Here is a 22955-nt window from a genome sequence, read left to right as displayed (position 1 = left end):
GTTGACGACTTGATATGGCAGATAAGTCTGGTTGTGCATGGGTTGATACAGCTCCCATTCAGGCATAGTCAGAGTAATTGCCACAAGACAGGTAGCCTAAGGCCACGATGGTCCGATGGAAGGCAAAGGATATCTGAGAGATCAGGCAGGGATGAAGTTCAATATGAGGAAGATTTAGAGCGTGCAACAACATCAGGTGAGGGCAGTGAGTGGGTACGGGAAACCGAAACAGAAAGGGAGAGAGTATGGTGGCTGCGGTGCATGCTAATAAAGTTATCCTGTCTAATAGCCTGAGGATGCTGATGGCTGACTGCTGTGTGGTATTGATAGTCATGCTGGTGGTGTGGGAGAGATGATCATCTGATACACAAAACCTTGACAGTTTGTTCAGCTTGTGACTAATAACGGTATGTGTGTTTGTCCTAGGAGGGATTAATGTGGGTCTATGCACATGTACAACTAAAGGTCCTAACTCATTTTTAATATAAGTGATGGGGGACAAAATCCACAGTCATCTTTCTGTGCTTTTAAACTTCAGTTGTAGCCAATATGAGGCCTAGGCAGTCTGAGTTAAACAAACCAAGCGGGTATGAAATATCTTTGTGCATCCCTGGGAAGTGTTTCCTTGCATTTTTATACAAAACAAGGTCTTTGGATTTTGTCCCACATCTCTTCCATTGAAATCGCTTTAAGAGGGGATCTCTGCACAGCCAGAGACAATTACAATGTTCTCCATATACACATGGGCATGTGAGTATTGTTGTAAGATGTGAACCTATCCTTCATGGCCTAGTTTTGCAGTGGTGCCTGAATCAATTAATTGCTTCATAATTGTTTTTAAAGAATGTACTTTATACTGTAATATAGTCCAAGTTATTTCTTTTGTTGGATGTTTTATTCTTCACTGTCATGCCTAAAAAGTGATTAAATATGCAGCACTTCATAATTCTCTGACCAAACCAGTGGAGCTGTGACAGAGTTTATAGGGCTGCGATTGTTTTTATTTATTTATTTTGTTTATGATAATAATTTTGTCTATACAAAGTGAGAAAGTTCAATACATAAAATGGAAGTATATAACAACGTTTATTGCACTGATGAAAGCTGGGCGTTTAGACCCCATCGATGTGAAGCATCTTCATCAAGCACATATGAAGATGATAGTAAAGGATCAGCTGTAGCCTAGATGCTGTAGGTGGTGCAGTACAGCCTGCAGGCAAATGATGGAAACTCCCTGTTAAATCTCCTGGAGCATCCTGAAGGTCATGGTGGTGATAGGGAGATGGCAGAATTGCAATGATATTTAAAGAGTACAGTTTGGCTCCAAAGATCATTGGTCAGATATGTAGGTAAGCAGCAGTGACGGAGAACATTAGAGTGAGAAGAAGTAGCAGAAATGTGAGACAAAAGCTCTTCCCTATTGGCAAAGTTGCATTGAAAAATGTACGTGTTTAGATTAGAATAGTAAGCTTTTTCAGTCTACGTGAACAAATTGTGGTCGATACATTTTTTATTTTTTTTTGTCTAATGATTTATTATATTGTGAGCCCCCCACACCCCCCGCCAAGTGACATTGCCTCTCCCACAGTCTCCTCTTCCACATGATGCTCTTGTCTGCCTGCTTATTCAAGGTCTGGATCTCTTCCAGTGGTCGCTCTCGCTCGCTCGCTCTCTCTCTCTCTCCAATAATGACCTCTTTCTGTATATGAGGCACATTGGACGGACACAGACATGACCTTAAATACCCTCAAATGACTTTGCATCCTCACATTTCATTGACAAACGTCAGGTAAATCAGTGGTACTCTGTGGCCTCTAGTATTTTAATTTAAAAAATTTTAACACAAGGACAAGTCTAAAGAACAGAGCTGATCAGAGCCACAGCACTTGAGTTGCTATGTTGATTGATTTTAGTTCTGAATATTCTGCAGGTAACACAGATTTTTAACCAGGCAAACATGAACAAATATTGTAAATGTATGCAGTATACTGCTGCAATATTCCTGTGTTTACCTTCACTCATACAGTATACGGACACAGTTGTCTCGTCTCAGTAGTTTGTAATAGATATACATCCTATCGGGAACACAGACATCATAGGAAGTTGGCTTGTGCGGAGGCTTAGTGTCTCCTCAAATCCAGACATCCATCCATAGCGCCAACAGTTTACCAGGAGTCTGCAACGACTAAAGTGGAAATTAAGCAGCTTGCGGGTTGATCAGAAAGAAAAGAGCAAAGCTTAGGCCAAGTTGCTTACATCACAGAGCTTATGTAGCTGTCTGTTAATAATTTTTTTTTTTTTTCAATCTGCCTTTTTTTTAATAAACTCATTCAATTTAATTAAAAATAGTGGGGTAAGCAGAAATACACAGACAATGAATTTACATACATGAAAATAATCTAAAGATACAAATATGACAAATGTTTTAGAATGACATACAACAAGGATTAATAGCAGCAGTGTCTAACACAGGTGTGTAAAAGGTCAAAAGTGCAAGTGCATTTATATCAGATGGAATATGTGGAAGGATATTAACATACTGTGCAGATGAACTGAAGACCATTTCAACTTTCTTGACGACTCTGCAGTTGTCCCTGATCTGTGGAATACTTCTAACATCATTCCTTTACCAAAGATCAGTAGACCTAATCTCAATGACTCGCGGCCTACAGCACTAATATTACTAGTAATGAAAACCCTGAAGACTGTGGATGGAACTGGACCAGTTCTCGACTCCCTGCAGTTTGCGTATGAGCCTGGGAAAGGTGTTGACGGTGCAAAGTTATTTAATTTTAACATTTAGAACAAAAAAGCATTCCAACAAGCGCATCCCATGCTGTACATTCAAAACACTCTCTAAGGGCCTCAATTTTATTCTCGGACCAGACCTGTTGTTTTAGTCACTGGTTTCTTTGTCTGAATAACTGGTCTTGTTTACCACGTCCAATATAACTTCGGATGCATTCTTCTCATTCGCCTGGGGGTGGATAACACTACTGCATATACAAGTCTACAGGCGAAGAGACAGCATTTCAATGTCAGCCCCACATACTGTACTTTCCCCTGTGCAACTACAGACTTACACCACTTTCTGTTTATGAATAAGCAGACGCCACCCCCACAGATCAGTCAAAACCTCGACTGTCAAGCCACGTCTCTGTGAAGGCCGTGATACAAGCGTTCCTATACTCTTGCAGATGGTAGCCATTCGCCTGTAGTTCATCCAATTTTCTACATAATAAGCATACATTTGCAAGGACAGCCGATGGCGGGGGGGGTTTTCAGCCTTGTGGTGTTTTTCAGCTGCTGTCAGAAAACTGAAACTTTCTTTGTAATACCTCCTTCGATTCCCACACGAGAAATGTCTCTTTTGAACCTTCACAGAAAGGTTAAACTTTGTGTTGTCTTCCCGTCGACCATGCAACGTTTTGTGTTTCTGGGTCAAAATTTTAAATTATTTTTAACATTTTGGTCAACTTTTTGACACTTTTGTTGCTTTTCCTGATGTTTTTGTCACTTTTCCTGATGGTTTTTGTCACTTTCCCCACTTTTTTGAAGCTTTTTCTGACATTTTTGTCAACTTTTTCAACATTATTTTATTAATTTATTTTCAAATGCTATAATATTGAAAAAAACACACAAATTCAATGAAAGTAGTGCACTGATCAATTATTTTAGTTGTGAAGAGCATTGTATGGAACCATCCCCATTGTTTTTTTTTTTTTTTTTGACAATTTGGTTGAAAGAAACCCCAAATTTCTAATATAAAAACTTTTTGAAAATGGGTCAAATTTGACCCAAGGACAACAGGAGGGTTAAGTGTCTAGGTTTAAGAATAAATAATCACCCCATGAGGTTGGGAAGATTTGTTATTCTTATAAGGACACTTGAGCAGGATTTCTCCCTATGTCCTTCAGTCTACCACCCATATCCAACAGTCCTCTCCTTTTTCAACTCCTTTCCACTTTCAATTTGGGGGGTTTGTTTTGCAGGGATACAGGGAGCGTTGGTGAGAGTATCATGATTGTCATTGTCCTCGGAGCGAGTCCTTGAGAGCTTCCAAGGACACGGGTGTCTCTTGGCTGGCTGACAGCTTGTCAATTACCGCCACCAAACCAAACTGCCTGGGGCACACAGATATCTCACACAGATCTGCACAGATATGGACTGCATATCTCAGTTACTAATGCTACCTGTTGGGCTGCTTATAGTGCACTGATGCAGAGACCGCCTCGTTATCTCTCTCGCATACAAACATATGCAATGGTTTTGCTGATGCAAGTCACTTTAAGCCAAATAGCATTAGAGTCTACTTGTATATAGAAATGTTGACCCAAATTTGAGTCTACAGCTTACTATGATTCCTGTCAAAGGAAATCTTACGTGTGTGTGTGTGTGTGTGTGTGTGTGTGACAAAGGTGCACGGGTACATTAGCTCATTCAGCTCATGCAAAACACTCTACAGGCTGTGCAATCAATATATGTTGGCACAGAAGTCTTTTACAGTACAGACGTGGGCAGAATGCAGATGTACCCGCATGTGGTGCCATTTCTCTAACAATCCCCACAACCTACACTATCTATCCATGCCCATCTGTCTCTGTAGTTTTCTTCATGCATCCAGCTCATGCCTGTAGTATGTATTACTCCCTCTACATGTCTGTGTGTGTGGGGTTTCCACTGGCAAACACAATCATGAAAATTACCTCTCTGCAGTCCTCCATAAAAAGAACTGCACATCTTTCCCTTTTCCCCTTCCCCATAAAAAACTATTAGGACTTGGAAATCCAGCAGGACTCAACAAGGTTCTGCTAGTTTGGCTTCCTGTATAATCTACCAAATTACAACCTTCATTTATAGACCTCCTGTTGGTAGGTTAGTTAGTAAATTACCCACAGGAGCTACCAAGCAGTAATTACATCTTAGCATTGTTAGTGGTTTATAAATGTTTAACACAGGCCAAATCCATTGCAGTTGTGAGGACAGATGCTTTACTAAACTCTTAGGCTAGATCCACACTACTACGTTTTCATATTAAAGCGCCATTTGGATACAAAAATGATCTTCATCCACACAAGCTCAGTAGCAGAACTAATCTCCATCTATATTAACAGATATTAACACGTGTGACAATGCATTTCACATGACCATTTGCATATACTGGGCATGCGCTCATATGTGCTTGCTGGTGTAAACAGGAAGCAGATTGTCTAATGTTACTCTGCAGTTGAAAATCATGGATATTATGTGCTGTATATTCTCTTCCAGTACTCTCTCATATGGCTATTTCTCAGAAATAGCATCATTGTTCTTTCTGAAGAGCTTGTAGGTCACTTCAACTTTATCTTATTGCTTGCAGGCAGAGATGCAAGGTTCTCCAGTCCTTTAGACCTGCCGTCTGCAGAGAAAAATTTCAGCATTTGTCCATTCACATGCTGTTTGCTGCCAGAGCTGCTGTAGACACTGGGGCTGGGCAGGAATGTCCCCCTGACCAATTACCTGATTAGCTTTCTGAGCACACAAAGCGCAGCCAAGGCTAGCCAGCTATAATCCACACATAGCCCTGTAGCCCTCCCCGCCCCCTGGAACACACACACATGCAGATATATGCGCATGTCCTCATGGGCAAATGCATACCAGCCACCAAGCATAGGGTTGCATGATTTGGTTTAGTTGCCAAACACATGTATAGAGTACAGTGCTTGTCACACAGAAACACATAGTACTTGAACACACTCACTCACTCACTTACACACTTGTTTTATCCATACATTACTGCCAATTCACTGCAGTCTACTAATGACATTTTTTGCTTCTCTGCAGTGGTCCTGAAGTCAGCCTCTGCTATTCTGGCTGGCTTAAACTGGTCAAACAGAGTTCATTCTCATACCATATCATGCCAGCACACACAAACCCACTCACATACACAGACCTATGGTCATTTAACTTCACATCAGCTTCTGGGGGACAGATATCCCCTACAGTACATCTGTAATAAAATACAGTTTTGCCTGTTGTCCGTGGGGACTTGGCTTGGGAACCCGTAAGAACCATGTATGAAGTGTGGACTGGCAGCTGGAGAAGAGCCAGTTCACCTCCTATGCACTGCCGTGGTGCCCTTTAGCAAGGCGCTGAACCCCCTAAACTGCTCCAGGGTCACAGAACCATGGTTGTGAGCTGTGTGTATAAAAAGAGGAGTTTGGCAATTACATGTACCTTGTGGATTGTGTGGTTTGACAAATTAGATTAAGACAAAACAGATGACTTAAATTGGTTTTTGTTGTGTTCTGTGGGAAGAAACAAGTACTTTTCACATTTCATTTATATTTTTACCATGTGTATTAGGTTCATTTGTACGAATGTGTGCCTGAGTTGGCAAAGCACAGAGATAACTGATTAGTTACGACATGACTGGCACATTTGATGTTGAATTCCCACCATGCGTGTGGCAGATTTTAAATTGGCGTGCAGAGTAAGATGTGGCCTCTACCCTCAGCACCTGTTACTGTGACTCCCTATGTGCTTTCCTTCTTTTCTCCCTCCTGCAGTACTTTTCTCCATCAATCCAATTTGTGAGTCTGACCTATGAACATTTTCCCTACCTCCCTGTTCTTCAATGAATCATCTCCTCACAATATAATTAACTTTCACACTACTTTATCTTTCACATCAACTTTGCACACTCTTGACTCTCTTGATAACCAGACCGTAAAGTTAATGATGTTCACCAACAATTTTAAAATCCTTTTTTTTCCTCTAATAATCTCCTGGTAGGAATGAAATAATGGTGTCTTTTCCCTCATTTTAATAACTTGATTATTCTCAATACTGAAATCAGTCCTGATCTGTTCGTCTCTACATTTGTCTGTTTTTCAAAGGGCCCAATATGTTGGATGCTGTTTGTTGGATTTCTAAAACATCAGTGGAATGTCTTCATGCTTCATGACACTATATTAAAAAAAAAAAAACTCACAGATTGACCAAAGTTTGCAGTGTTTGTTAACTTGTTTGTCCTTGTGTCTTGACAGACTGATCTGATTTTGATAGCGCTTGCTGACATGCTTGTTACTAATTGACACAGAAGGGGAGTGCTCCTATCTTTTGGGACGTAGTGTTGTCTTGTTTGCCTTGACTTTCTTTTTTAGGATATTGACCCTTCGGTGTAGAAAATTCCTGAAACTACAGTGAAGATAAGGGGCTTATCTCACCATGTTAGTTCTCCTCTCACATACCCTCCCTTGATAGTGAAGTCAACAAAATAAGACTAATGTTTGTAGGTATGGATTTTCTTTCTCCACTTCAGCGTGGTGGATACTCCACTGGCCATACTCTCTATCACTTTTTTCTAGTGCCACTTTCATCTAACTGCTCTCTACTTTATTCTGCTCCTGTAGGAGTTGATGACCAAATTGATAACTGAGACTCCCGACCATCCAATCCCTTTTCTCATTGATCACCTGCAGACCAAGCAAGACAGCCCTGGCAAACTGCACAGAGCTCTCTCTGGCTCCGCAGCACTGTGGGCGCAGAGCTCCCCAGGTCAGTGTACATGGATGCAAGCATGCATAACGTACAAACACACACACAAGCAGAATAAGGCATTTTTCTTTGTACATACTCTTCCCAACAATATACAGTATATGGTAAATATAGGCTAAAGAGAGACACCAGAGCTTGCAGAGTAAACTTGCCCTGCATTTATGCTTTCTAGAATTTGCATAACAGGGCATTCTGAGGAGAAATTGTGACTATCTCTCCCAACAGAAAGCAAAAACCCTCGAAGGGAGAACAGCAACTATGAGAAGTCATGGCAAATTCACCCAAAGAAGCCGAAAAAGTCCAAGAGCGACCTGGCTGTTTCGAGTATCTCTCCTCCTTCACCAGAATCCAAGTCTTGTAAGTTTTTTTGTACTCAACACACACTCACACTCACTCCACTTTAGAATATTAAGCTGCACGTTTTTTTTTGTTTTTTTAAGATACATTTTTGGGGCATTTTTAGGCCTTTGACAGGACAGCTGAAGAAATGAAAGGGGAGAGAGAGAGAAACGACATGCAGCAAAGGGCCGCAGGAGTCAAACCCTGGTCCGCTGCGTTGAGGAGTAAACCTCTATATATGGGCGCCCGCTCTACCAACTGAGCTATCCAGGCGCCCAAGCTGCATAGTTTTGATACCTGTTGTATCAGTTGTATCCCAATTACACACTCCATTGACTTTAATCTCCATTTTTAATTTGATATAATTATATCTAATTAAAGTTAGTCACAGTGTATAGTCCAGCCTCCCCCAGCCCTACAGATGAGTTCATTATAAAGTGCCACTTTTTACACACTTGATGCTGCACTGCTACACATTCTGAAGATTAATTGTTCACAAAGTTCTTGCATTAATGCAGATGAGAAGATTTTTCCAGTGGTTTTTTTCCAACTTTTATTTTTTTTTTTTTTTTTTTTTTTTAGTTCTGTAATAAATTACTATAGCTATGATGTTGGAATGAAGTATGACACTCAAGACAATTAGGCAAGGTCATAAGGAGCAAGCAGAGCCATAGACTACTTCAATAATTTAACATTGTGCTCTGTCACTGCCAGACCAAGTCTATTTCAGGCTGCAGTCTGAGCATTTCTCACAATCAAGAGGAAACGGGGTGTCGGGATGAGTGCATGAAATGGGTAAAAGGGAGAGGGAGAAGTCAGAATAAAGTAAGCGACACTCAGCACATCAAGGTGTACTCAAGTTCTGAGCGTTATGAGAGTAAGAAGCCTTCAAAGCTACATTTAAAGGCAAATCACATAAAAAATACATGCATAGGTGTTTTTGTGTGCAGAGCTCATAAAAAATTTAAATCAAAAGAACTGCCGCTCATCATTATTGTACAATGTTGCAAGAACACAGCAGTCATAAGAGGGTCCACTAATGCTTCATCTCTCTTTGGCAAAGGGTTAATGTGCTTTGGCCTCTCTATCTGACTGATGCTTTAATGGGCGGCCTTAGTGAGAATTGAATCCTTAACCCTTAATCTAGGGCTAATAAGATACAGCACAGCTCTTTGCTGCAGCAGCAGCACAACCCACGCAGGACAGAAAGGCACTGTTTCCCGGAAGTAATAAAATATATTTTTTTCTCCACTCTGTATTTGGCAGAGACATTTGCTGTGTTTATGGTTGTTACAATGCCAAGCAGCTTAGTCAGAGTAAACAAGGGATGGCAGATTGTAGCAGCAGTGCTGTCAAATATTTGCTATCAAGTTTACTGCGTGTGTGTGTGTACAAACAGAAGGGGAATGCTTACTCTCTGCACCTGTCATCATGTATGCCTTTCATTCAAACATGCATAGTGTATTCTAAAATCCTTCCTATTATATCCAAGTTAACATGTCTGTTCAGGAAGTGAACAGTGGTTAGACGCCCACTGCATTTGTTTAACAGCTCTTCATAACCCACTGGATTTTTATGTTAATTCAAATTCAGCGTGTTAGAGTATAAGAGCGTTAAATATGGATGAACTAGAAGTAATCCCTCCCCTATAAAATAAAATTGTTGTTTCCTTTTTATTTAAAATGTCTGAATCCAATAGTTAATGAATTAACCATCTTAAAGAAGCTGAGGGACACTGCTAGAGGACGTGGGCTGGATGTACAGTATGTAGGTCATGTCCTGCTCCTGTTTTAAGTTATTTTGAATGTTAATCAAAGAGACTGACAGCCACTGTCCCCTGGCCTCCGTCCAGTGAGCACTGTGCTTCTGGAAGAGACACGTTGACTTTTCTGCCAGTGTTTCCATTCCATTGCATCCTGCAGTAATTCACAACAAGTACTGTTTGGACAAGTGCTTCAAGATGTGGCGTTTTACAGATCATTGTTGTTTACAGAAGATTTGTCTGATTAATTCATCTGTGGTGCTTTCAGAAGATCTGACAAAAAAATTGTACATTTTGTGTTTCCATTTGTGATGTCCAGTGCCACGGTCAAACCAGTACCCATCCTGGGAATGGAGAGAGAGCCGGGACTTTGACGAGCTCAACCACATTCTGCAGGAGAGCAAGAAGCTGGGCAAGGCCCTGGAGAGTCTGTCACGCAGTGAGTGGCCACAGCTCGGCAGAGTGCACACATTGCTAAGCAGTGCTTACATACATTTTAAAATACAGAACTAAAGCTTACACTTTTCTGTAAATGTCACTGTAAATCCTGAGAGGAAGCTGTTTTGAACAGCTAATCTTACAAGCCTGCCACTAAGCTTAGAAGCGGCCTAAAATGGGATTGTGAACTATATTGGATGTTTTTTTGTGCTTTAAATCATTTTCTTCTCTCTGCAGGCATTGCCATCTCTGATGAGCTTGACCAGGTAGATAACAACTAGACTGGAGTCTTTTATAAACTCGTATATACAGGACACTGGTATTGGGTATATACGGTGGTGTGGAAATAGAATTTTGTCACTGATCCCTCCGCAGCATCGCTCATGCTACATCAAATAAAAGCCATGTTTTATAACTTTCACTTGGCTGACAGAGCAGCTCTTTTTCTGATGATGAACTATCTCATGGGGGTGATATGTGAGAATGATAGTTCAGTAAGCATGTCCTCCGTCTCCCTCTCCTTTGCTGCTTCAGTGTGTGCGACTACATGCAAAGCTTTTTCTGAGCTGCGTCTTTCTCCTCGCCTGGCCCCAATTCTCTCCCAAACACAATAGTGCAGTGGCTGTCCAGGCTGGAGATGCACTGAGCGATTTGGAAGTGATGGGTCTGGATAAGAGATGCAGCATACGTCTTGACAGCGACTTCACTTTTTGCTCAGTGCAGCAGTACGTCCAACGGCCTTGGCTCTCAGCCCAGAGATTTTCCTTCTTTCTCTGTGGGACGGAACAGGGAGTGAATACTAAACACCTTCTCTGATCATGCAGAGACAATAGCATTTTATACTATCCTTGATTTAGTCAAAGACGAGCAGACATATCTTTGAGCAGGGTTGGAAAAAGTGTGTGTGTGCGCTGGCTTTGGGAGCAGAATGGGAGGAAGACAGATCTCATACAATACTATGGGGCTTTTGAAAACTAACTAAAACTAACTTTTTATTGTGAAGAACATAGTCTTGGTTATAATTACATTATATTATAGTTAAACATTCATAATGTTAAGAAAGTTTTATAGCAGTTCACAGACTCCACTCGCTTTCTTCTGTGTTCTTTTACATTTAATTTTTTGTCTTTCTTTCTGTCCTATTCAGTCTGTTGTTTTGCCTCTGATTATTTCTCTATTGCTCTTTTAGAACTTGGGAGGCTATAACTCAGTGGTGCGCCCCCGGGTGGTGGGGGAGTGGGTTGGTCGGGAAGAAGAGGACGCGGACCCCCTGGCTTCTGAGATGCTGCAACCCCCCGTCCCTCGGGCGAAAACTGAAGTGTGCTGGAGTGGAGACAGCAGCCCTGCTGGGAGGTTGGTGATTGGCATTATAAGTATGTATAGTCATCAATATGTGACTGTGCACATGTGAATCATTTAAATGGAAAAGTTTAAAACTTCAAGAAAGTTCACAAAGCTATTGTTGGCTTTTTAAAAATGAGGATATAGACATCTAACTGTGGCTCCTGCTGCCTGAGGTATGCCCATCTGAATGGTTTTGATAATCCCATTTCAAAGGCACGATTTAACATGCTTGCCATGATACTGCTTCAACCCAATTTTGAATTAAAGCTAACCTCATTTCTGTGTGCTCATGGCCAAAGACTGTTGTGCTTGGTTATTATTTTTTTATTTTAAATTGCCTGTTTTTGAGAATATAATTGAGTCATGTGATGAAGTGTGTGTGTGTGTGTGTGTGTGTGTGTGTGTGTGTGTGTGTGTGTGTGTGGCAGCTGCTGCTGATGCGACTAATTAGAGGAGGATCGGATATAAAACCATAAATCATGTGCGGGCCTGAGCTGACATACACACACAGTGCTAATCTCATTAGGTTACTGTATGGGTGGATTATAGGGAGAATTCACTTAGTTAGAAGCCTGAACTGGGAGATAGGGATGTGTGTGGGCTCACTGATGAGCTCTGCTCTGTGTGTGTTTGTAAATGAGATGGTTTTGTATTCACATATGAAGAGTGTGAGAAACTTGTGCAGCTGTGTGTTTGGGATGATGCATCATCTCCAAAATAATCACAGTCCCATCTCTTAACTGGAGTATTTGGCTCATCTAATAGATACTTTATATCAACTCTTAATTGTCTTTATTGGATACTTGCTCCCGCTTCGGTCCTGTTTGGGGGTTGAGATCACTTTCATATCCTCTGAGCTGTTTGTTTTTTTGTCAGAGGTAAAAGTATCTTAACCAATGCATTTAAGATCCAGTTAAAAGTAAAGTTTTTTTAGGTTTATAATTCGTATCAGATGAGATAAAAATTACAACTCAGAACAAGTGAATAAACTGGCAGTTTGAAATCAGCACTGCCCTCTCTTAAAATCCCATCTGAGCTTTAGTTAGCCATTCCCTTTGGTGCTGTCCCAACATTTTGTAATGTACCTGACCTTGTTTGTCAAACCAGTCCACCTTCCTCCTTTTGATTTGCTATCTGTTTTCATTTTCCTGTTTTGTTTTCCTTGCTCCTGTCCCTCATTCCAGCCCACCTGTCAATGTGGACCATAAGGAGAGCTGACAGGTGGTGGGAGCTCTCTGTATGATTGGCTGCAAAGTCTACATGGATAAGTGCAAGCGACACATGGGAAATCAGATGCAACTGTGGCAGAAGTACATCCAAGGAAAAGCTTTATTTTGACATTTTGTTTGTCTAGTGGAATGGGACTTCCTTATCCAATGTCTGTCAGTGCAATAAACTGTGGTTTCTCTCTTCTTACCTTCCAGTTATATTTATTTATCTTACATACTTTCTTTTAATACCAGCAGATGCTGATCCCTTATTGTACATAATAACAGGAAATATGATAGACAAAGAGGGAAAGCCAGCTACACCTGCTTTGGTTTTATGGTTATATGTATTGTCTTTAACCTCAGGTAGTTGTACTACTTCCCTATAAGGAAAAAATTGCTGACAGTGTTGACAGCAGGCATAGTGAGCCAAAGATTTCCATAGTATACATGAACCCATAATATGATTCAACACAAAAGTAATAAAACTTACTCTATACAAGATACCCAAACAGACACCCTCTTTCTTTCTATTTTTTTCTTCTTCATATTACTTTCCGGCTTTTAATAGAAGATGTGTTGTCCTGGGAAAAGTTTACCTTCCAGTTTAAGAGGGAGTTTGCATCCAAAGGAAAATGTTCACCCCCCAAGAGTATGGTAAACTAAAGAAAAGAGAACAGTGGTGCAGTATCGCACAAACTACCTTGCCTTGCCCATATTAGAAGATGTAATTATTCCAGAAATACCATACAGAGAGTATGAAGAAATATCTGTCATCTTATGACCCTTCCCCGTTATCTCCAAATAGAAGTCATTAAACTGAGATTAGCATCAAATTAATACTCTTCCGCCCATGTAATCCACGCCTTCAGCCTGTCGGATGTGGAAATGAATTTATCCAATATAGAGGTAATGCAGAAGTCGGCCTTCATAATTGTATCAGTAGCGTTAACTGTATCGAAACTTCGGAAAGAGATTATTTGGTCATTTTTCTTTCTGAGAAATGAATAAAGCTTTTGGGAAAAGAAATGTGAAGCGAAGCATTTGATATCTTTCTATTCATGTATTGTATTTAATTTAAACAGCCCAGGAGAATTGTTAAGCTATATGGTGCCATGACGCAAATTGATTCTGATGCAAACAGTGTATTTCCATGGCAGCAATCCTGTTGCTTAGGTTTATAAATGGCTACAGTGCAGTATGTATCGTAAATGTTGTCATACGCCTTCATGATAAAATAAATCATGGAGTATGAAGAAAAATGTAATAAACATAAACTTAATGGAAAAGAGCAATATTCTTGTTCATTATTAGATTTTAGCAACATTAAGTGAATCGGATTTGTATAAACGTTTTATGATTTTTGCCCCCGTGCATTCTATCTTTGTCTAATACTTTGGATTTGATTATTGGCTCTCCTGCAGACTAAAAACCACAGGGGATGCTATCAACACCTTAATCTCTCTACATGCTAATAAAATCTCCTCAGCGCTGGGAGCGCTTTTTTTTGTTTTGATTTTTTTGATTTATTTTTTACTCCACATCTTCTAAATAATACTGCTTTGTACATAGTGCTACAGCTATTTCTCTGTTGCTCACCTCAGAGCAATTACCCCTTCTTATCTTCTCTCTGCTAACCTTTTTTTTTGTTCTGCACCTACATGGCACTTGAAATGATTGTATGGTATTTTGTCCCACAACCATGGAACGGCTGCCAAATGCAATAAGTGTTGAAACACACTTTAAACGTAGTCGCACACCACTGAGGCAAATGCAACATTGTGTACGGCTTAGATACAAGCCTGACAGATTAGGATGAGAGTAGGAAATTAATATGGGAACAGTTATTTTAAAACATGCTAATTGTGTAGGTATATTTCTCATTAGCTGAATCTTCACAGATGATGATTCACATGCATAACAAATTGATCTTTCATGTATTTTATAAAGGTTAGGGGCTGTGTGTGGGAAATAACCAGCAACAACTGATGTATTTTAAGTCATCATATGTTACTGTGTCAATAAATGGTGATCCAATTATGTATGGGGGTGAAAAAGTCTTTTAGCTTTTAAACTCTTCAGCCCTGACTCCTCTTCTGCTTGCCTCCTCAGCCTGAAGATGGAAGCAAAGAGCAAAGGGCTAAGGGAGCAGCAGCAGCATCACAAAAAGCTCCTGGCAGCCATGTTGTCCCAGGACTCCTTTGATTCGGTCCATAGCCCTGTCCCCTCCGTCGCAGAGGAAGAGATGGAGGACGAGGACGATGCCATGGAGCTTCTGGGTAATGTAACGTATTCTGTATATACACCACTTTTTTGTATGTAGTTGTATTCCATTGAATTCTGCTAATCAAATGTCATTGGTTATAATACAAGGCTGCTTCTGAGCCACACTGGCAGGCAGGTGTACGACTCCTCGCTGTGTGTGTCAGCAAATGTGTGAGACAGACACCTGTTTTCTTAACATCCCACATGCAAGAGAACAGCTTGCTGTGTTTATGTGTATGTATATGTGTGGATAGAAAAGAATTATAGCTGTAACATTTCATTTTGAATGAGTCTGTTTGCAGAGCAAATCAGAGTTTTCACGATCTTTCATAAACTCAATCTGTTCTGATATTCATAAGTCCAAATGTATTTGACTTTCAAAGTGAAACCACATCTCTTGTGCTGTAACATGTTTTTCATGAAATGAAAAGATCAAGGAGATGGAAGAACATTCTCGACTATGTAGAAGGACAACTAGAGAACACACTACAGTGCTTGTATATTTATTGTACCTTGCTCTTCAGGAACACGTAAGGGCCGTTTTACAGTCGCCACAGCCGAGTTGGCATGCGCCAATGTGACATCAAAATGATGTAGATCTCGCTGGCGCGCCAGGATTTTTTTTTTTTTTCGGCATATGACAAAGCGGAAATGGGAAGCCTCAACGAGCTCCTGGGCAACTGGATGCCAGGACTCTCAGAGTGACTGCAAGTCTCTCTTGTAAACTTACTGGGTTAAGATGAGCTCTTTTATGGTGAATGAAAGGCTTGATCCGACGAAGTAGGTCATCGAATCAATTCGAAGCATTGACGTCAATGCTGCTGCCAGTTCTGCCATTGTTTACCTTTTTCTTCTTCTTCTAGTCCGTAGAAATAGCAAAGTCGGTAGCCTTTCCTCTGTTCAGGAGAACACTGCAACTAGTGTCGCAACCACCACGCGCAAGTTTTAACAGTTACAGCGCTCCCATGACGTTACACTGGTGCTCGACAGGTCGGCTGCAGCAAGTATACCCCACGTTTAATAGTCTGCTTTTTATGTAGTCCACTGGATAACTGGTCAAATATGTCACAATTTCCACTGGAGCTTTGACAGTCAAAATAAGATAAAATCTCAAAAGCATTAATGGCAAATATCAGGTTCTAGTCCTCTTCTTATGCACCACGTTGCATCAACATTTATCATAGAGCCATGGATAGAAATTCCACTACTGCCGTGAAAGCATTAGGTGTGTTGAGTTGACTTTGCGGCTCCAGCTGGAAGAACTAAAATGGTTTCTCTTACTGTGCTAATTATAGTAGTGCAATTACTTTCTTTGGCTGCATGCATATGCACCGTGTTCAGACATCTTCTCTGGGAGTCGTGGAAAAGCATGTTCGTAAAAGGGGAAAAGCACATACTGAGAGAGAGGTAGACTGCATTTGAAAAGAAGTGCTATTGAAATGAAAATGGTGGAAATTGAATGTAAGGGACGGATAAAAGGGGTGGAAATTGTTGCATAATTGTGGACCTGTAGACGCATACTGTATGTAGTGGTACAATAGCTGGATGAGCAAAGCAGCAGTTTGTTTATGTCCTGCTGTACTAAAGAGCACTTTAGTAGTAGCTGTTAAAGGGGAAACTATGCTTCCTGTTTATATAGTGTAGCAAAATGCTCTCAACCAGTGAGTCTAAGTATTCACTTTGACAACTGAAGAATAACAAAGTAGCTTTTTTTATTTGCTTTTTGTGCATGTTTGTGTTCACATTTCTTCATGTCAGTCATGCCATCATGTGCCGACTTAGGATGGATGAGTAGGTGACCAAGGGGGTAAGGAGAGCATCTGATCTTGTTCTGGCTTTATTGAGTGTAGCGTCTGAGAGCTCATCACCCTGTCTGTGCAAACACAGAATGTAATACCTCATGCCAAATTGAATTTCTTGCCTGAAATATTTTGTGTGGTAAAGCACACTCTTTGATATCTGTCACTCTTTCTTCCACTCTGTCTCTACTGTGCAGTTATCTTTACCTGCAGGAGTGATTCTCTGGATTAAAGTAGCATGTAACACTACTGCGAAGGGAGGTCATAGACACACATGCATCTTCCACAAAGGCATACAGTACATCCCAGAATTCATCACTTGTAAGATTTATTTCACTAGCAGCTATTTGAATTGTTGAAAGCCGTATCTAATGCTGGGAAAAGTCTACTTTTCTACTAATAAAACTCCATGTAAATACACTTATTTTCATCTAGGTAAGCTAACAAACGCCTGTCATACAGTACTTCTTTGAGGAATAACCACCCGCGTCTACAACATAGGCCTCAATTATAGTGCTTCAGTGTCTCCTCTGAGCTGCTACTCTGTGGTGACACACAAGCTATGCCTGTCTTAGCTCTCTACTCTGCTGTCACAGCGCCGAGGCATTTGTGCTTGTTAGCAGGATCCGTTCATCGGGATCATCCACAGGGTCACATTTCTTTATCGATGTGTGCCAGGTTGCACAGATTGGAACTGCGACAAATGATTGTTCTTATTTTCATTAATTGCTTGTTTAGCTTATGAAATGTCAAAATACTATGTCATGACAAGTAACCAAAACTGAAAAAGATGTCTTGAAATTGTTTTGGAAAACTTTCAATTGCCTGATCAACTAATTGAGCATTAGCAGAGACATCAAATTATCTACAATGGGCTGTTCACACTCTGCCTCAAGATCTACAAGTTTTAAATGTCTCTCTGCTCCAGTGATTCCAAGAGGAATGCTATTATCTGATTTCATAGTAGGCCCAGTATTTGCTATGAGACAGTGTAACATCTGCAGAATGAATGAATTGATTTCCTTCCTACATTTAATGTGGACCTTAATTGTATTTTATTTATACTGTTCTATATCCCTTTTCTGCTTTGTGGTAATTGGGAGAAATCATTGAGAAAACAATACGTAAACATTTCTTTTCCTTTACCTAAACATTTATTTTCCTTTTTTATATAAGCCTAACACAGTTGAGGACAGCCGTATATGACTGTAATAAATACAGCCATAAAGCAGGATGTTGATGGTCTGTGATGGCCCTCCTTGATCATAGCTCTAAGCACATTCTCCCCAGCGGCTTTTACACTATGGTCCGGGACAGTAATTCAAAGGAAATAATGCAGCAATGTCATTTTTGATACTCTGTCGGGGCCTGGGCATGGCGCTCTCCGCAGGGACCACCGCCACTGTGTTGGCTGTCATTCTGAGTGGCCTGCCTCACTACTTGATTAAAGCGATGCTAACATGCCGCATGTGGGGGCTTGGTGGACTTGGAGAAATGAGTGAGCCTCAGGAGGATCTGTGGGCCTCGTTTAGAAAAAAGGTCCTGGCACAAATTCTGTATCTCATGACCAAATGCATGCCAAAGATGACTGATGATCCTTGGCAGAAATGGTGATCTTGTGATAGTATATTGATCCCTGAAGGATATATGTATCTTTTTCCTTGATGCTGTCCACGTGAAGTTTAAAACATATGGTCAGATGCTGAGCTGCACTCCTGGAGCTGGTAGGGATTTAATGAATTGCTCAACGACTAAACAAAAGGCAGGGGGCTTGCTGTTGAATAGGTCAAACTTGTAAATCAGTGGATTAAAATTGTATCATACATAAACTATTGTATGGTAGTTTTTTTTTAGTTATTTTAGGGGAGATTTCCACACATAGGATTGATTTTCCAATTCCATAATAATCATGTAACAATGTCAATACCTCCCTCTTTTAGCATTCTTCTCTTAATGTTGAGCAATAACATGTTAATGGTTAATAACAGGCTCAACATGCTATGTTCCATTGTTATATGTCAAGTTATTCCTCCCTATGGCCAGTAAAGTCACTACTGTACCAGAGATTATGGAGGCATGTTATCTATTTATTTAAGCATTTGCTTAGGGGGACCTCTAGTGGCTAACATATGGTATTACAGCATATGTTTGGAAAGCCTGTTTGAAAGTATAGGGCCAGGTTAAAAGGTATTTCAAACTGTTCACTTATTAGAGTGTCAGATGAATACATTTTGTAAAAATAGTAAGATAGTAACTGGCAAAAGGTATGTATAGGTTTTAGTACTTGGTATGATTGTACACTTCACTAATCAGGCCAAGTATGATAAGACACACCATTAAAATAAAGCTTTTGCATGCAGATGTCCAGCTTTGTGAAGCACTTAAAAAAAAATGGCACAAATAAATCACTATCAAACACACTTAACTTTGCCTATTTAAACCAAAGACACTCTAATTCACTTTCACATATATCTTATCAAACCTCTCTCTCTTTACACACACACACACACACACACACACACACACACACACACACACACACACACACACACACACACACACACAGTTTTTTGTTTGGTATAATGCAGTCATCCCAAGGGAACATACTGTACGATGCACATCTGTAGTTTCTCCATGTAGTTGTTATATTATCAGTTGAGTAGCTTCGTTCATCACACCTGCCTGTGACTCCTGTGAGCATCATTGTTGTGCAGGTTGCTGGTGTAAAGAGAAATCAACACTACCCAAATTAATGCAATTACATTAGCGAGAAATGAACAGGTCCCATGGTGTAGATGTCATATTTAAGTGTCCAAATCTCTGAAGGATGAAAAGAGGTGTGTTTAGAGCCATGGTGAACACAAAACATATTGCATAATATCCACTGGGAGGCAGGAAAGCAGCACTAGTTTGTTCTAATGTGTAACAACTACAATGTTTGTGAGAGAATAAGATGCATAATGAAATCAGGCTTAGAAGATACAAAGAAAGTTAGCAACTAATCACCATTTCCATATTGAGCAGAAGGGTTTTGCAGTCTGGGTGTCTTTTTGCCAGCACCTGCGTAAGGAGCTTATGAGAGAACAATAAGATCCTCTTGGAATGGTTTACAGTGCTGCTAGCCAAGGTTGTCCAGATTGAATGCAATTATAAAAACCAAAGACATGGCTTAAGGTTGACTTGTTTTGTTCAGATTGTTCCAAAAAGAGAAAATAAAATCAGCTTAGAGGCTAGGTTTTATTCATTCTCTAGCTGCTCTCATGGGATGGTTCTGTGTTTTCCCAGTTGTTTTCATTAGTTCTGCGCTTAATATTTGCCACAGTCAAAACCATATTGAAAATGATATGACTCACATGTTGTTGTAGAGCCATGGAAAATGTCAAGATTCGAGCTTTCGCCGGGTGGTGAGACCACAGATTTTATACTGATTTGAAATAAGAAACAAGCTGGGTTCAGTGTGTGGGGAGAAACACCCTGTTTTTGGCCTTGCAGTGTTATTTTATGGTAAGTTAATGAGACGAGTTAGCCAGTTCCTGCTGTAAAGTTACTGGTCTCGTCATCCTTAGTGGAAGTATTCCATTTCAGAAACATACTCTTTGAATTCTCAACATTAACTTTTGTGAATATGGGAATAGAATAAGTGTTATTTACATGCCAATAGGCACTGACAAATAATAATTACAGTAAATGTATATCATCTACTCTGTAGCAAAATAAACTCAAGACGCTCTTACTCTAAATTATAATATGAATGTTAAGCTTTAATCTTTCTCTATTCTTACTCTATTTAACCCCTTCAGGCCCCATCAACATGTTGCTCTGTCAAGAATTGTTTAAAGGGTTTAGTTTGGTAGACACATTACTTTGAACTTAGAGCTCCTGTTGGAGGGTTGTAACATCCCATTTCACATGCACAGTAGAACGATTCTGTCAGTGTGAAATACCCCCACCCGCATGAGTCTACAGACCCTTTTAGTATGTATGTACCACTCTGGCATGATTCCTGAAACAGGAGAGGAGGTAAGAGTAGCATTACCCAGTCTTGTTGATTCACAGTGACAGTTAGGATTTGACAGGGACAGGATGAGAGCATAATCAAGCTATGTCTGTTCTTTGATACACACGGAATAAAGCCGTGTATGGTGGACGAGTTACAATGCCTGTGTGTGGCTCTTTTGTTTGAGTATGTGGGTATGATACAATATTTTTTTTTTTTGTTCATACAAAGAAGAATAGGTGAGGCAAAGAGAGACAATCTGAAACTGAAGTGAGAAATGTTCTATGTTAGGTCATCTACTGCATATAGATCCCTTGCCTCTGAGGGTGGTTAAAGTCTTGGCCTTTCAACTCATAGAAGCTTGAACATTTACTTAGTCCTACTAAATAATTAATAAATATTTAAATCTTTCTGTGGTGAAAGAGCAAAGCTGTATTTGGCATTTCCTGTGAGAAAGATCTAACAGAAATGATGAAAACCAGAGGTGGAAGCGAGGGGGAAAAAAAAATCAAAGTAGCAATAGGCCTAACTTCATTGTAAAATGATTCTGTGATAAGTAAAGAACCTGTGTGTATATATGAATATTACTTTCATGATGATGTGTAAGGTATTTCTTAGCCATGCGGATGGCATGACATTGGTGAACCCCTAACCTTTCATCTAGCGCCACCAGTAGGTCAAAGTTTTGACTCATCCTGTGAAATATCTCAACAACAAATGCCACTTCAATTTGTCCAGTATTTTGGTTTGTGACCAAATATCTGCAAAACGAATGCCATTTGCACCAATCTCAGTTGTACTTCGTTTGCTAACATGCTAAACTGAAAGGGTGAACATAGTTAATATTATACCTTACCTACTAACCTTAACATCATCATGTTAGCATACTGAGGTTAACCTTTAGCAGTGCCTATGTACCAGCTGGTTATTAGTAAACTAAAACATTTTCTTTTAAATATTATTGTTTAAAATATTTGTAGTAAACCTATAACTAAATAAAAACGAAAACCTTCAAGAAAAACTAAAACTGAACTGAAACTATATTGCCAGGTTAAAAAAATAAAGTAAATAAAAATGAAAGTAAATCATCTCAGTTTTAGGTTTTTAGCTATAATATATCACTACTAAAAAAAGGAGACAGCAACTCTAGTAACATATTGAATGGACTTGACATAAGATGGCACTGTGACCTAATTGCTTCACATCGGACAATCAAGTAGTGTAAAGATTAAATATTAAACACCATGGCTATTCTCCAACCATGTATTTTGTATGTTTATGTAGCTACAAACTTCTGAGACATTCTACCTGGCCCAAACAAAATTAACTAAAACGACTGTAAAACTAAATATATAAAAACACACTAACTAAAATGAAATCCAAAAATCCAAAAATAAAGCTAACTGAAAATTCAAAACTATTACAACCTTTCTAGGTACAGCCTCACATGAATGTTGTAGCTGGTAAAGGTGGAGCTAATTTTACCTTTTTTTATGTTGGGTAGATTAAGCAACGCATTGTATTTGGGTGGTGATGGCACAGTGGATATGACACATGCATTTGGTGTGGGAGATCTGGGTTCACTTCCCACTGCGATACATCAAACAATGTGTCCCTGAGCAAGACACTTAACCCCTAGTTGCTCCAGAGATGCGCGGCCTCTGACATATGTAGCAACTGTAAGTCGCTTTGGATAAAAAGCGTCAGCTAAATAACATGACATGTAATGTATTTTATAAACTCATATGTTTTATATGCAATTTCTTAATCAGCATGGTAACTAGTAGTAAAGCTGTCAATTCAATGTAGTGCAGCAAAAAATAGTAAGTAAAACGGCTCTTAGCCACTTAGTCCACCATTGTAAATATCATTCAACTTCGTGTGGTAATGTAACCTGTAGTATGTGTACATCCCTGCGTGTGTCTGAATGGACTGATTGCAGTGCTAACATGGCTAAGAGCTGCCTGTTAGTCCTTTTGCCTAAGGCCAACATTCAGACTGCAGACAAGGCACGCACTTCCTGACGCCAGCAGCACCCCCCCACACACACACACACACACACACTCCCATTGCCCCTTATGCCACCTTCATCCTTGCCCAAACAACTACAGACACAACAGTTGCCCTGGAAACAATGTAAACCAACAACAAACACAACCATATCATTATGGTGGGTTTAAAAAAGGAAAGGAGGAGGTGGATGAGGACATGTATGTGCGTGGTGTGAGTTGCTTCAGCACTAAATCTTTCACTTGAAGTAGAAG

The 22955-nt window shown here is 40.0% G+C and overlaps 1 protein-coding gene across 1 annotated transcript in view; it reads left to right on the top strand.

The window, feature by feature from the left end:
- The window catches only part of c22h8orf34 (chromosome 22 C8orf34 homolog), a 54550-nt gene that overhangs the window by 5237 nt on the left and 26358 nt on the right, over nucleotides 1–22955 (top strand). Inside the window, exons 2-7 of the mRNA XM_028569409.1 lie at nucleotides 7395–7539; nucleotides 7765–7896; nucleotides 9960–10079; nucleotides 10316–10344; nucleotides 11268–11431; nucleotides 14743–14909. Of these exons, the coding sequence (XP_028425210.1) occupies nucleotides 7395–7539; nucleotides 7765–7896; nucleotides 9960–10079; nucleotides 10316–10344; nucleotides 11268–11431; nucleotides 14743–14909 (757 nt within the window). The remainder of the gene's footprint in view (nucleotides 1–7394; nucleotides 7540–7764; nucleotides 7897–9959; nucleotides 10080–10315; nucleotides 10345–11267; nucleotides 11432–14742; nucleotides 14910–22955) is intronic.

This window comes from Perca flavescens, chromosome 22 (genome assembly GCF_004354835.1).
Source record: "Perca flavescens isolate YP-PL-M2 chromosome 22, PFLA_1.0, whole genome shotgun sequence".
Classification (NCBI taxonomy): Eukaryota; Metazoa; Chordata; class Actinopteri; order Perciformes; family Percidae; genus Perca; species Perca flavescens.
Note: the sequence above shows the minus strand (reverse complement) of the source record. Positions and strands in the feature narration are given on the sequence as shown.